Genomic DNA, 14,711 nt, shown 5'->3' on the forward strand with positions numbered 1-14,711 from the left:
GGGACTCCAGGACTCTTCGGCTCCACTCGGTTCCTCTTCGGCTAACTTCGGCCAGAGCATCTCCCGGCTTCAGTTCCTCTTCGGCTGAACTCGGCGGGCTCTCAGAACTCGGGGGGGCTCGGTTCCCTTCGGCTTCCTTCGACCGACGCTCGTCTAGGGCTCGGCTCTCCTCGGCAGAGCTCGGCCCACGCTCGCTCCCGGCTCGGCTCTCCTCGGCGAAGCTCGGCTCTCCTCGGCGGGGCTCAGCTCACGCTCGTCTCGGGCTCGGCCCTCTTCGGCTCAATTCGGGCTACGCTCGTCTCGGGCTCGGCTCTCTTCGGCTCAATTCGGTCCACGCCCGTCCCGGACTCGGCTCTGTTCGGCCGAGCTCGGCCGCGGCCCCGGAAGGGCGCCCATGGAGCCGGGCCTCCCGGCTCGGCCGACTGCTATGGCGCCGCTGCTGGAGTATGAGCGGCAGCTGGTGCTGGAACTACTGGACGCGGACGGGCTGGTAGTGTGCGCCCGCGGGCTGGGCGCGGACCGGCTGCTCTACCACTTCCTCCGGCTGCACTGCCACCCGGCGTGCCTGGTGCTGGTGCTCAACACTCAGCCGGCCGAGGAGGTGCGGCCGCCCGCGCGGGGGTGAGGGGTCCCCGAGAGCGTTGGCGGCTCCTGAACCGACGCGGAGGCCCTGGCGCCTCCGAGGGCGACGACAGCCCCGAGCGCCGGGGGAGGGCGTTGAACGGGGTCGGGGGCGGCCTCTGAGGCAGATGCAGGTCCCTCACAGGGGCGCGAGGACTCGGGAGGGTGGGAGGAGTCCCCAGGCGGACGCAGGTCGGTGACCCGGGTGCAAGGATGCAGAGGGTGGGAGTGGTCCCAAGGTGGGTGTAGGTCGGTGACCCGGGTGCAAGGATGCAGAGGGTGGGAGTGGTCCCAAGGTGAGTGTAGGTCGGTGACCCGGGTGCAAGGATGCAGAGGGTGGGAGTGGTCCCAAGGTGGGTGTAGGTCGGTGACAAGGGTGCAAACATGCAGAGGGCGGGAGTGGTCCCAAGGTGGGTGTAGGTTGGTGACAAGGTGCAAAGATACGGCGGGTAGGAGTGGTCCCAAGGTGGGTGTAGGTCGGTGACAAGGTGCAAGGATGCAGAGGGTGGGAGTGGTCCCAAGGTGGGTGTAGGTCGGTGACAAGGGTGCAAACATGCAGAGGGCGGGAGTGGTCCCAAGGTGGGTGTAGGTTGGTGACAAGGTGCAAAGATACGGCGGGTAGGAGTGGTCCCAAGGTGGGTGTAGGTCGGTGACAAGGTGCAAGGATGCAGAGGGTGGGAGTGGTCCCAAGGTGGGTGTAGGTCGGTGACAAGGGTGCAAACATGCAGAGGGCGGGAGTGGTCCCAAGGTGGGTGTAGGTTGGTGACAAGGTGCAAAGATACGGCGGGTAGGAGTGGTCCCAAGGTGGGTGTAGGTCGGTGACAAGGTGCAAGGATGCAGAGGGCAGAAATGGTTCCCAGGCGGATAAAGGCCCCTGACACCGGTGCAAGGATGCAGAGGGCGGGAGTGGTCCCAAGGTGGGTGTAGGTCGGTGACAAGGGTGCAAACATGCAGAGGGCGGGAGTGGTCCCAAGGTGGGTGTAGGTCGGTGACAAGGGTGCAAGGATGCAGAGGGCAGGAATGGTCCCCAGGCGGATAGAGACCCCTGCAGAGGGTAGGAGTCGTCCCAGGGTGGGTGTAGGTTCCTGACATGGGTGCAGGGACACTGAGCAGGATGAGAGGGGACCCGGAGTAGATGAAGGCTTCTGACACAGGGCATGGTGGGAGGGGCCCTGAGGCCGATGCAGGTCCCTGACAGGGGCGCAAGGACGCAGAGAATAGGAGTGGTCCCAGGGAGAATGCAGGTTCCTTACAGCAGGTGGAAGGGCTTTGAATGGGGGTCAGATGCAGGTCCGTGGCACAAGCTCAAGGACACAGAGGGTAGGAAGGGCCCCAAGGAGGATAGAGGACCCCAACAGGGATGAGAGGGCTTTGAATGGGGGTTGGTAAAGCTGTTGCAAGTCTCTGCCACAGGTGCAAGGACACTGAGGAGTAGGGGTCATTTAAGGAGAACGGGGGCTGAGGGAAGGATTGGCCATCCCTGAAGAAGACAGGGTTGTCTAGAGAAGGATGGGGGTAGGAACGATGAGGGAGTCCCCAAACTGGATATCATGGGGTCAAAGGAGTGAGATCTCTAGAAGGGAACAGGGATGAGGATGGAGGACTCCCCTAGGGTAATGACAGGATGTGAAAAGAGATGCTGAGGCTGGGGAGAGCCCTGTAGGGAAGGGGAGGCACTGAGGGGGTTCACCCGAGCTGGGAGGAGAGGGGTATTGGGTTTGAAGGGAAGGGAGCTGGAAGCTGAGGATATTGGGGAAGCATACCTGCGGTTAAGGAATGGAGGACCCCGGAGACAGAGGGGGATACACCTGTGCGAAGGCGGGGCTTGGTATTGTGAGGTGGCACAGGCTGGTCTGACGAGTCTGATGAGCCCCTGGGTAGAGCAGGTGGCCGGGAGGACGATGTCCCCCGAGAAGAACGACCACAGGCTTCTTGAGGCAGAGGCGCTGTCTGGTTTGTCCAGATATCCCAGTACCTGTCCTAGAGCCTAGCACAGCACAGGGCTCCCAGGAGAGGGAGTGTTGCACTGAAGATACAAAGGGCCAAGGCACCATGGACATGAAATCCCCTCTGGGTTGGACTGGGACCGAACTAACAGCCTGAAACGCTGCCTGGGAAAAGGATTGCTTGTGATCTCACACAGTTAGCTTACCTGCACACCTGGCTTTGGGGGGAAGTATTCTGTTGCTAGCAGGCTTTTTTTTTTTTCTTTTTTTTTTTTTCTTTTTTTAACTGAGGGCTTGTTGTTGTTTAAATGCTAATAACAACTCAGGTGCAGCATGCCTGGGTGGCTCGGGGATTGAGCATCTGCCTTTGGCTCAGAGGGTGATGCTAGGGTCCTGGGATCGAGTCCCACTTCAGGTTCCCCCCAGGGAGCCTGCTTCTCCCTCTGCCTGTGTCTCTGCCTCTGTGTGTGTGTGTGTGTGTGTGTGTGTGTGTCTCAAGAATAAATAAATAAAACCTTAAAAAAAAAAAAAAGGAAACCTCAGGTGCAATGATTCCTTAGTGCAAACCCAAAAACAAAACAAAAATAAAATCCTGGTTAAGTATATATGGTTGGTTGATCAACATAAATTAATAACTGAGTTTGTATATTCCTTACGTGTATTGGCTCACATTTTATCATTCTTTTTAAGATTTTATTCATTTGAGAGAGAGAGCATGAGAAGGAGGGGGGAGAGGGAGAAGCAGACTCCGCTCTGAGCAGGGAGCCTGACATGGGGCTCTATCCCAGGATCCCGGGATCACGATCTGAGCCACCCAGCCATCCCTATTGGCTCTCATTTTAAATACAAAGACCTGCAACCTAATAAAAACTGCCCTATATTGCAGCCCGGGTGGCCCAGCGGTTTAGCGCCGCCTTCAGCCCAGGGCGTGACCCTGGAGACCTGGGATCGAGTCCCACATCGGGCTCCCTGCATGGAGCCTGCTTCTCCCTTTGCCTGTGTCTCTGCCTCTCTCTGTGTGTCTCTCATGAATAGATAAATAAAATGTTTTTTTTTTAAAAAAAACTGCCCTGTATTAAACAACCTACTAATAAAATTTGATTTGATTTAGGAGTATTTTATCAACCAGCTGAAGATTGAAGGAGTTGAGCACCTCCCTCGCCGGGTAACAAATGAAATCACGAGTAACAGTCGCTATGAGGTCTACACACAAGGAGGTGTGATATTTGCAACAAGTCGCATACTTGTGGTCGACTTCTTGACTGATAGAATACCGTCAGATCTAATTACGGGTAAGAATTTGCAAACTTATTACTATTTGTATGTAAATTGGCACTTTTTTGCGTGTGTCTGTGCCCTCTGCTAAACTAACCTAGAACCTCCTTGTGAGCAGCACTGGATGTTTCTGCTCAACATTGTGCTTCCAGGTGTTAGCACCATAGCAGACACATTTTGGATGCTTTAAAAGTATTTGTGCCCTGAAATAAGTGACTAAATGAGGAAGTAAAGTAAGAATGATTTGTCCTTGTCTCATAAGCTCGTATCTGGTAAATACTTGGCAATTGTCTGGCATTTGTTTTTAAAACCTAATCCAATTTGAAGTGTTTACAAATATTCTTTGTATGTTTCCTAAAAGATATGGTTTTCTCTTTAAAGAGTTTCCCCAAAAAAAAAGTTTCCCCCTGCCACCATGATTTGAAATGAAACCAAGTAGTTGCTTAATTATTTTGAGACGTATGGTTTACTTTTAGCTAAATTGATAATAGAAAAGGAGTTATTTTTCATTGTTATTTGTCCTTTTGAAAACTTTTTCTGATTTTCTCCAAAGCTAACCCGAGGGCCCTACCCCTCTGCCCTCAGATTACCTTTTGCTTCTCCCCAGTCACAGCACTAAAGAACACCACGTTCTCTTTGCCTGTTTATTTGTCTGTCCCACTCATGAGATAACAAGCTTCATAAGTACAAGGAACAACTTGTTCATTGCGGGCTAAGTAACTGGTACATGTGTTCGTTGGATAAAACGATGCATGAATATACCGTGGCCTTTAGTGAACTTCTGGAGGGCACAGAGACTGTGATATGCATAATCAATACTTCCCACCATGGCCCTGAACCTAGAGGACCCTCAAAAAATATTTCATGAGCAAATGTATGAATGAATGCTTTATGTGGCATAAAGCATTGTGATTGAAGAAAGTGTTGTTATGGTTTTATAGCATTCATGATTAATTGTTCTCAGCCAGGGCCCCCAGGAGGTGAGGTCAGACTCACTTGGCCTTGAAGGGTGAAGCCACCACGTACAAGCAAGTGACTTTTAATTTCTATAAGCCTCAAGTTTCCTTTTTTTTTTTCCCGTTACTTTTTTTTTTAAGGTTTTTAAAAATTTATTTATTCATTTGAGACAGAGACAGAGAGCATGAGCTGGGAAGAGAGGCAGAAGGAGAGGGAGGAGCAGACTCCCTACTGAACTGGGAGCCTGTTGTAAGGCTCCATCCCAGGAGTCTGGGGTCATGACCTGAGCCAAGGGCAGAGGCTTGACCGACTGAGCCACCCAGCCACCTTTTTTCCATTTCTTAAATTGAGAAAATGGTGCTTCCCAGAGTTATCGTAAGGATCGACTGAAAATAAATTGCTCAGTATAGTGCCTGAGATATACTAAACAGTAAAGAATAGCAAAAAAAAAAAAAAAAAAAGGCTTTTCATCTCCAGAAATTCTGATACATCGTAAAGTCTTTTACTGTTTGCTGCTTTCTTCTCAGCTCAGTCTTGGGTTTCTTTACTTTTTAAGTGGATAAAATGGGGGGAAATGTACTGAAACTACCACTAGATGTCAGTATTGCTCTTTTACTCACCATTCAACCCAATTAAGCAGAGAGCAATAATGCATCAAAAGAAACATCCAGATTATAGTTTCTAGGTAGCTCCTAATTAAAAGCACAAAATTTTGCATCTATTTCTGATCAAGTCCCAACCAAATATGAGGCTGGAGCTGCTGCTGCCCCTTGGCTGAAAGGAATGCAGATGAATGCCAGGAGTAAATCCCTTCAGATTCTGCACTCGGGAGGGATCCACCCCAGAGACTTGTGATGATGCTTTCACCACGGTTCTCACAGACCAAACAGCAGTCCTTGAAGCATCTGACCCTCCAGAAGCTTCTAAATGCCCCCAGCCCTAACCTGTCCCCTGTCACTGCCCAGTAAATTCACCACCACACCCCACACAAAGATCCCTGCCAACCACAACTCCTCAGCGGCCAGAGAAGTATCAGTGACAGAAGTGCATAAATTGCTATCCTGACTACTTTCAAAAGACGAGACAGGAGGCTTGTGTTGCTGAAATAGCTCCTGACACCTCCAAATAGAACTCAGAACACACTTTCCACAGCAAACTTAAAAAAAAAAAAAAAGTTACATGTTAGATTTGTGTGCCCAATGCTGTGATTCAGTCTTATATTCATTCAACAAACATTAATTTACTGAGGGTTCCTTGTTTGGCAGGAATGGGGTGGGTGCTGATGATTGGAAAATGAATGAGATGGTGTGGTGGGTGACCTCCTGGGTTAGGCTGCTCCTGGCTTTGAACCCACCTCCACCTTTGCCAAAGGTGTGATCCTGGGCAAGTTGCTTAATTTCTGTATGACTCAGTTTACTCCTCTGTAAATGGAAGCCGGCAACAGTGCCTTCCTCCTGGGATTAGCATGAGGGTGGGATGAGGTCATGTATGTAAAATTCCTCGCGCCTCGCTTGGCACATGGTGAACGTTCGCTGGTCACTGCTTGTTGTCGTGATGTCCTTATCTTTGAGCGGTTTAGTGGAGGAGCCAGATGGAAAGAAGTAGTGACTCAGTAGAGTATGAGACACAAACTGTTATGGGAGTGTAAAAATGAAATATAAGTAGGCTTTTATGAGACTACCAGAAATACAGCCTAACTGTGTTTTCATCTTTTTTTTTTTTAAGATTTTATTTATTTGAGAGAGGGAAAGGGAGTGTGAGCAGGGGGAGGGGCAGAGAGAGAAGCAGACTCCCTGCTCAGCGGGGAGCACAAATCAGAGGTTCCATCCTCGATTGATCAATTGATCGCTGAGTATATGACTCAAGCCAAAGGCAGACGCTTAACCAGTTGAGCCACCCAGGTGCCTCTGCTTGTGTTTTCTTGTTGCTGGCTTTTAAAATGGTGGCTGGGTGTGTAGGAAGGGGGGTCCTCAGATGGTATCACTTAGGAAAAACCAGGTTTTGTCCTCAGCACACCCCCATCCCCACCACCACCATCACCACCATCGCCTGGTTTGGAACCTTTAGTCTCCCACTACTTGTCGGATGACCTTGATCAACTTGTTTCCCTCTCCTGATCTCATAATAATACCTACCTCATAGAATTCTCATGAGGATTAAATGAATAACAGTCCGCTTAAGTACCTAACCCTGGTGCCTGAGATGGAATGGTCATTCTCCTCTTCTTCCTCTTCCTGGGTTCCAAAAGAATGACAGTCTCTTGGAGCACATTTTCTTAAATTGAGGTTCATCTTTTTTCTAAAAGTCCACTTTTATTACTTTAACCTTATATGATACTTCAGTCTAGGTCAGCAAGTGTAGCGTAGGAAAGTACTTGGAAAAGTCCAATGACTAGGTCCAGTCTTTGCTCAGTGGTAAATTAGTTTACCTACATAAACTAATGTATGTATGTACTGTGGTGATTGAAAATCTTTGTCTACAAACATGTTGTGGTTATTGAAAATCTTTGTCTACAGATTCCTAAATAACACTATTAATTTTTACCGTATCTGAAAAACAATTTGCTTAGCTAGAATAAATTGTAGCTCCATCTGCCTCCATCCGAAATTTCAACACCAAAACAATAGAATCTGAATCGAGCTTACTGAACTAGTAGAGGAAGGAGTCACTAATCACTTCTAATGCCATTTCCCAGGCTCTAGGACTGATGTGAACTGATATAAAAACACATAAGCACATTTATGACAAACTTATATATAAGGTAATTGGCTTGATGTAGGTCTAAAAAACTGAGAATCATCGTAGAATAATTGAGTTTTTGATTCAAAAATGATATCTGTGCGCTCTTATGTAATATATGTTCCTAATCTATCAGTAGTCACACTGCATGAAAACGGCATAAATATGTATAATATCATGTGTATATGTTACATATACATACCAGAGATCATCTGCTCCAGTACTCCAATACATTTTATACATAAGGAAATATGTAACAGTTGTCTGTTTTTGTGATCTCAAGGCATCAATCATACCACCCCAGAACACAGATGTAGTAAATACATTCATTAAGGGTTTTTATTTTAATGGACTAATTTATCTTTCAATTGCATATACTGATTCCAAAACTTGAATTGTTCTAGTCGGTGATGCAGATGTTGCCCAGACTTCTGAATTGCTATTTTATGTAGTCCACATGTGGTTCACATATAAAAGGAGAGTCAGGGAACCATTTCGCTTTCAGAAATTCTTCCACTGTGCCAGACACACCCCACCCCAGGGCCTTTGTTCTTTTGTCTCTTCAGCCCGGAACTCTCTTGGCATACATGGCGACAAGGCTCACCTCTTCGTTTCCACCTACCCTTGGCTCAGACGGGGCCTCAATGAGGCCACCCTATCGACAGTCACCAATCACCACCCCTCCCACACACTCCCTCTCCTCCTCTGATTCACTTTCTCCCTAGTAATTATCACTCTACAACCAGCTAAATAGTCTTCGTGTTTATACTGTGTATCGGAAGGACCATGGGGACAGGGATTTACATCTGTGGGTTCACTGCTGTACCCCCAGCAGAGATCAGTGCTTGCCCGTGCCCAAGGAGGTACTCAGGAGACATGTGGTGACTAAGTGAATGAAGATGTGCATGACGTTCCATGACTCTTCTCCAATCTAAATTATAATTTCCTCCCAGGCATCTTGGTGTATAGAGCTCACCGGATAATCGAGTCTTGTCAAGAAGCGTTCATCTTGCGTCTGTTTCGCCAGAAAAACAAGCGTGGTTTTATTAAAGCTTTCACAGACAATGCTGTCGCCTTTGATACCGGTTTTTGTCACGTGGAAAGAGTGATGAGGAATCTTTTCGTAGGGAAGCTCTATCTGTGGCCAAGGTAAATAGCACATTGCAACACATTTCTGGGAGAGAATCTGCTATAACTTAAATGTGCACTTTAACATGATGTAAAATTACTGTAATTGCACTCCATACATGACAGCCGGGCTCCTAACAAGCACGTCAAATAGAAATAGATGGTCACCGCATCCGTGATTCTTTTATAAGTAGAGAGCTATTTGATAGTTATTTTTCTGGTAGCGCATCAAATCCATCCAAGGGCAGCCACTTTATTCCTTCTTGTACGTTTAGTGAGATCCCCAGAGAATCTAGAGACTCACATAGACAACAGCTTTAGGTGAATTACAGATTTATTGGCTCTAAGACTCCCACTTCACTTTGAAAATTGCCCATTGGGGGGGATCCCTGGGTGGTGCAGCGGTTTGGCGCCTGCCTTTGGCCCAGGGCGCAATCCTGGAGACCCGGGATCGAATCCCATATCGGGCTCCCAGTGCATGGAGCCTGCTTCTCCCTCTGCCTGTATCTCTGTCTCTGTCTCTCTCTCTCTCTCTCTCTCTCTCTGTGACTATCATAAATAAAAAAATAAAATAAAATAAAAATTAAAAAAAAAAAGAAAATTGCCCATTGGGGAATAAAGCACCAAGATTTTGAGGAATTTATATATATGTGTAGGAAAAACTGTAAGGTTTCAGTGTTCAAACATCTTGCACTTACGCTAATATGTATTTTGATTATATTATATGGCATTTACAAAGAATTGCCATAGTCTTTTTCCTCTCCTGATTATACCTTATTAAAGGGATTGGGACACTTATTTCTGTGGAGGACCAGATAGTAAATATTTGGGGCTTTGCAGGCCCTGCACTCCATCACAATGATTCATCTCTGCTGTTAGAGCAGGAAAGCAGCCATAGACAGTCCATAAACAGTGGGTGTGGCTGTGTTCCAATAAGACTCGTTCTAAAACTGGGTTCGGCCCAGACCATAGTTTTGCTGACCCCTGCCTAATTTGAATAATAATGTCCATTCCTTGAGGATAAAAGTCTTCTTTTATCATTGTCAAATTTGCTTTCTATTTTGTTTATGTCTTAATTGCATTTTACCAAAAAACAAACAAACAAAAAAAAACTGTGAGAGTATTAAAACAAGATCAGAAATACACAGCTCTTAAAACTCAAGAAAATCTTTGAAAACTGTTTGTCTCTGCAGGTTCCACGTAGCTGTAAACTCGTTTTTAGAACAGCACAAACCTGAAGTTGTAGAGATTCACGTTTCTATGACACCTGCCATGCTTGCTATACAGACTGCCATCCTAGACATTTTAAATGCATGTCTGAAGGAGCTCAAATGCCATAACCCGTCCCTTGAAGTGGAAGATTTGTCTTTAGAAAATGCTATTGGAAAACCCTTTGACAAGGTACTGTTTCTTTTCCTTTTAAGCACAGTTTGTGATCTTATAATTTTGAAGAATCCAAGTTATTTTTGTAATTGCAGTGTTCTTAATAGGAATTTGCTGTTATTTTATAATTAATTTGGAGCTGGTTTCAGGGTAGCTTCTTTGGTTTCCTGGAACATAATAATTTGTAGTAAAATACATGGACGGACATGTAAGCACAACTCTGATTTTTGCAGTTATGCAGTTATTATCTTAATATTTTAAATATAATTAAGAAAAGGATAAATAACCTTTTTGCTCTGAAATGACAGTATTTGGATATCTATAGGTAGGAGAGTCTTACATAAGAATGCTTCATGAATTTAAGTTTTAAAAAAAGAATGCTTCATGATTTGCGATCTTTTGTTTAGAATAAAAATAATTGGGATGAGTTTTCATTACTGAGGAATGTGAACTTTGCTGTCTTAAAATTACATTTTGAATTGAGAAAATGGTAAGACTAAGACTTTAGTTCAAAGAACTTTTATTCTAACTGATTTTTTTTTTTTTTGGAGAGAGAAAGCATGCATGAGGAGGGGGAGGAGCAAAAAGAGAGGGAGAGAGAGAGAATCTCAAGCAGACTCCATGCTAAGCCTGGAGCCCAATGCAGGGCTCGATCTCATGACCCTGAGATCATGACCTGAGCTGAAATCAAGAGTCAGAGGCTTAACCGACTGAGCCACCCAGGCGCCCCTCTGATTTTTTTATCATAGATGAACATTAATACAGATGCAGAAATATCAAAGATTGAATTGTAAATCCAGAAAAAGCTGACTTTAAAAAATTCCAGATAGCTTTTTTTTATTTTTACATATTTTAGTGGAACAAATTCCTGTCTTTGAAACTCTGAACCAATCTGTCGCTGGAAATAATGCATAGTGATTATTAAAAAGGAAAAATGTAACGCCTCATTTCTCCGATTCTTCCAAAAAGTCATTTTACTGTGAAATAATGATATATAAAACTAATTTCATATGTTTTGTTCCCTTGTTCTTAAAGTATAGAGCATGATCAAGCCAAAAAGAAAAACCACCAAAAACAAGCCTACACAGTCTTTTAGTAGAATGCATATGTCCTTAGGAAAAAAAAAACAAAATATAGCCTAATGTGTTTTGTGCTAAGTTTCTGGTTATCATTTCCTGACTAATGAAAAGTCAAAGTATTATCTTGGATATTCTTTTAGCAACCAAATGTAAATGCAGATGTTAACTTGCAACTTGTTAGAAAATTTAACTTTAAAAAAAAAAAAAAGAAAGAAAATTTAACTTTTATAGATGATTTTGCCAAACAGGTTTGCACTTCTGTGTTCCAGTTTGTCTAGGGCAGTTACACCATCTACCTGTTGTCCTGGAGTAATTATTAATAATATAATTTCATTTTTACAAGAGTCCTAGTTTGGACAATAAATTATACAGTCATACAAATATTACTCCTGATGAATATTAAATTTGTTAGATAAGATGCTACATGGTGATACTGCTTCCATATCATGCTATAAGTATCATCCTTTCCACTTACAAAATCAGTTTGTAAAGGACATGTGTGTGGGTGTATGTATGTATGCAAATACGTAAATATATAGCTGTGGGTATGTTGATACCTACATAGTATATGCAAAAAGCTATTCTGTGCTTTAGGCAACTTTTTTAAAAAAGATTTTATTAATTTCACTTTACAGAGAGAGCAGGGGAAGGAGCAGTAGGAAAGAGAGAGGGAGAGAATCTCCAGCAGACTCCACAGTTAGTGCAGACCCCGATGTGGGGCTTGACCTCACGACCCTGAGATCATGACCTGGCCAAAACCAAGAGTCAGATGTTTGACTGAGCCACCCAGGCGCCCCTGCTTTTTAGGGTCTTAAAAAAAAAAGTCAAATTTAGTCCCATGTTAATTTAACAAGTGTTTTCCCCACCATGAATCACATTTAAAAAAAAAAAAAAAAAAAAAACGAAGACCTAAGCAAATCTTTTACACCACCATATTAGGGTACATTGTTACTTAATTTGATACCATGTAGTTTCCCTCATATATGTGCTCTGTTCCATGCCCAACTGGATCCCACATTTTTATCTATCTAGAATGGGGTCACAGCCAAACTTGGCAGAAATTGAGTATGTCTAAGCTACATGCTTTGACTCTTCATAAAAATAAATAATTGGTTATCTGATGTTTATCAGTCCTTTTCTCCTAATAATGTAAATCGAGATTTAGGGATCGAGATTCTAGGGATAAAACACTGCTTTGTATTTGAAAATGCATTTGAAATATTTATTTTAAATATATATTTGAAAATCAGTTCAGGTCATGATCCTGGGGTCCTGGGATCAAGCCCCACATCTGGCTCCCTATACCGAGAGGAGCCTGCTTCTCCCTCTCCCTCTGCCTGCCACGCCCTCTGCTTATGCTCTCTCTGTCTGTCAAATAAGTAAATAAAATCTTAAAAAAAATCTTATGAACTGAAATTTTCTGTCTACTTCCTTGGGAGATGAAGCTTGGAGTTTTTTTTTTTGTATGAGTGGTAAAGTATACATAATATAAAATTTACCACCCTAACCATTTTTAGGTATACAGGGATAGGATAATGTTCATTGAAAGTATAATTTATACTAATAATAGCTATATTGAATGTGTTTTTAGCAGTACTAAATTTTATTCTTGTTTTAGACAATCCGCCATTATCTGGATCCTTTGTGGCACCAGCTTGGAGCTAAGACTAAGTCCTTGGTTCAGGACTTGAAGATATTACGAACTTTGCTGCAATATCTCTCTCAGTATGATTGTATCACATTCCTTAATCTTCTGGAATCCCTGAGAGCAACAGAGAAGGCTTTTGGTCAGAATTCAGGTGGGAGATAAAAATACTAATATTATTATGGGAGCTGATTTGAATAAAGTGTTGGATTTCGTTGGGGAATCAGATGTAGGAAGTGCTATATTCAACTACATGATATACTAAGATTTCAAACTACGTTTTTATGTTCATAGCACAAAGATGTAGGTTTTATTGATAGCTAATGTTTCCGCCTACTTAACTTCTGTTCTGTATAATAATAAATATTCATATCCATTCCGGGCGATTTTATTTCTAGAAAAGACTCTGTATATTACAGGCAGTCCCCAACTTAGAAATAGGTTGTGTTCTGGAAGTTTTAGTTGTTAAGAACTTCAAATTCGTTTTCTCCAAAGAAGCAGGAAGGATTTTAAGGTTTCATCAGCCAGAGTGCTGAAGACTGAGGAGATTTGTAGGGAAACACATGTCCACAGCTGGCCACCGTCTTGTTTTTCTACCAACCACATCTGCCCCTGCTAGTGTAGCCTCTGTCACTGTTTGGCTAGCCCATCGATTTTCAAAGTGTAGTCCCTGAGTCCCGGAGACCAAGATTTAATACAATTAATAATTTTTACCTCTTCATCAGGAACATTCATAAGTGATAAACTACAAATGCATAGCAATGAAGAATGCGTTGACTACTAGTGTACTTTGGTTCTACTGCCTTGATTACATTCAGGTGCCAGCAGTGTTACCCACCAGTGCTTCTGCACCATCACTGGAAATGTCAGCACAGTGGGGGGGGGGGGGGAATCAACTAATAGTGTCCTTATGAGAATAGTTTTGAGATCCAGACCCTCTGGAAACAACTCAGTGACCCCCGGAGGTCAGTAGGCCACACTTTGAAAACCACTGGTCTAACCAAACAGTGATGGAAGCCACAGTAAGGGAGAGGGTGTGGTTCAGAGGAGAACAAGATGGCGAACAGTTGTCCATATAGGGCATGTGACCATCAGTCTTTAACATTCATCCTAAACTGAAGGCTTTTTTTTTTTTTAACTTTTTGTATTAGGTTGGCTGTTTCTTGACTCTAGCACCTCCATGTTTGTAAATGCTCGAGCAAGGGTTTACCATCTTCCAGATGCCAAAATGAACAAAAAGGGCAAAATGTCTGAAAAAATGGAGATCAAAGAAGACCAAGGTATTTTGTAGGCTTGATCTTTTTTTTTTTAACATGTTTTTAAATGTAAATTCTGTTTGCCAACATATTGCTCATCCCATCAAGTGCCCTCCTCAGTGCCCATCACCCAGTTACCCCATCTCCACCCCACACCTCCCCTTCCACAACCCTTTGTTTGTTTCCCAGAGTTAGGAACCTCTCATGGTTTGTCTCCCTCTCTAATTTTTCCCCAGTCAGTTCCTCTCCTTTCCCTTTTAATTCCTTTCACTATTTCTTATATGCCACATATGAGTGAAACCGTATGATGATTGTCCTTCTCCGATTGACTTATTTCACTCAGCATAGGCTTGATCTTTAACTGTGTCTATTTATGTGTTTAGTGTGAAATTCTTACCAAGTAAGCATATTAATCTTACATATCCTTCAGCCATGTGAAAAACGTGTGCCCGTATCTTAAACATGTTATATGCAATATATGTTAAAAGTATCCAATACGGCAAACCTTAGAATCCATTGTCAGAGGAATACAAATAGCAAGTGCTAAGTATCAATCAAGAGTATTCTCACCACCACATATGAGTTACAGATTGATTTTTTTTTTAACTTCAGAGTAATAACTACTTTTGGCACCGTCAAGTCTTAACAGAATGTTTAACATTCCTTTTAGCTTTAAAAAAAA

General features: G+C 43.8%; 1 protein-coding gene across 1 annotated transcript in view; it reads left to right on the top strand.

Moving 5' to 3' along the window:
- Window positions 1–378: 378 nt before the first annotated feature.
- The window catches only part of ERCC4 (ERCC excision repair 4, endonuclease catalytic subunit), a 33,693-nt gene continuing 19,360 nt past the window's right edge, over window positions 379–14,711 (top strand). The window contains exons 1-6 of the mRNA XM_055340483.1: window positions 379–601; window positions 3,679–3,859; window positions 8,492–8,687; window positions 9,860–10,067; window positions 12,747–12,927; window positions 13,925–14,053. Of these exons, the coding sequence (XP_055196458.1) occupies window positions 395–601; window positions 3,679–3,859; window positions 8,492–8,687; window positions 9,860–10,067; window positions 12,747–12,927; window positions 13,925–14,053 (1,102 nt within the window). The 5' untranslated portion in view covers window positions 379–394. The remainder of the gene's footprint in view (window positions 602–3,678; window positions 3,860–8,491; window positions 8,688–9,859; window positions 10,068–12,746; window positions 12,928–13,924; window positions 14,054–14,711) is intronic.

This window comes from Nyctereutes procyonoides, unplaced genomic scaffold (assembly GCF_905146905.1).
Source record: "Nyctereutes procyonoides isolate TBG_1078 unplaced genomic scaffold, NYPRO_anot_genome, whole genome shotgun sequence".
Taxonomy (NCBI): Eukaryota; Metazoa; Chordata; class Mammalia; order Carnivora; family Canidae; genus Nyctereutes; species Nyctereutes procyonoides.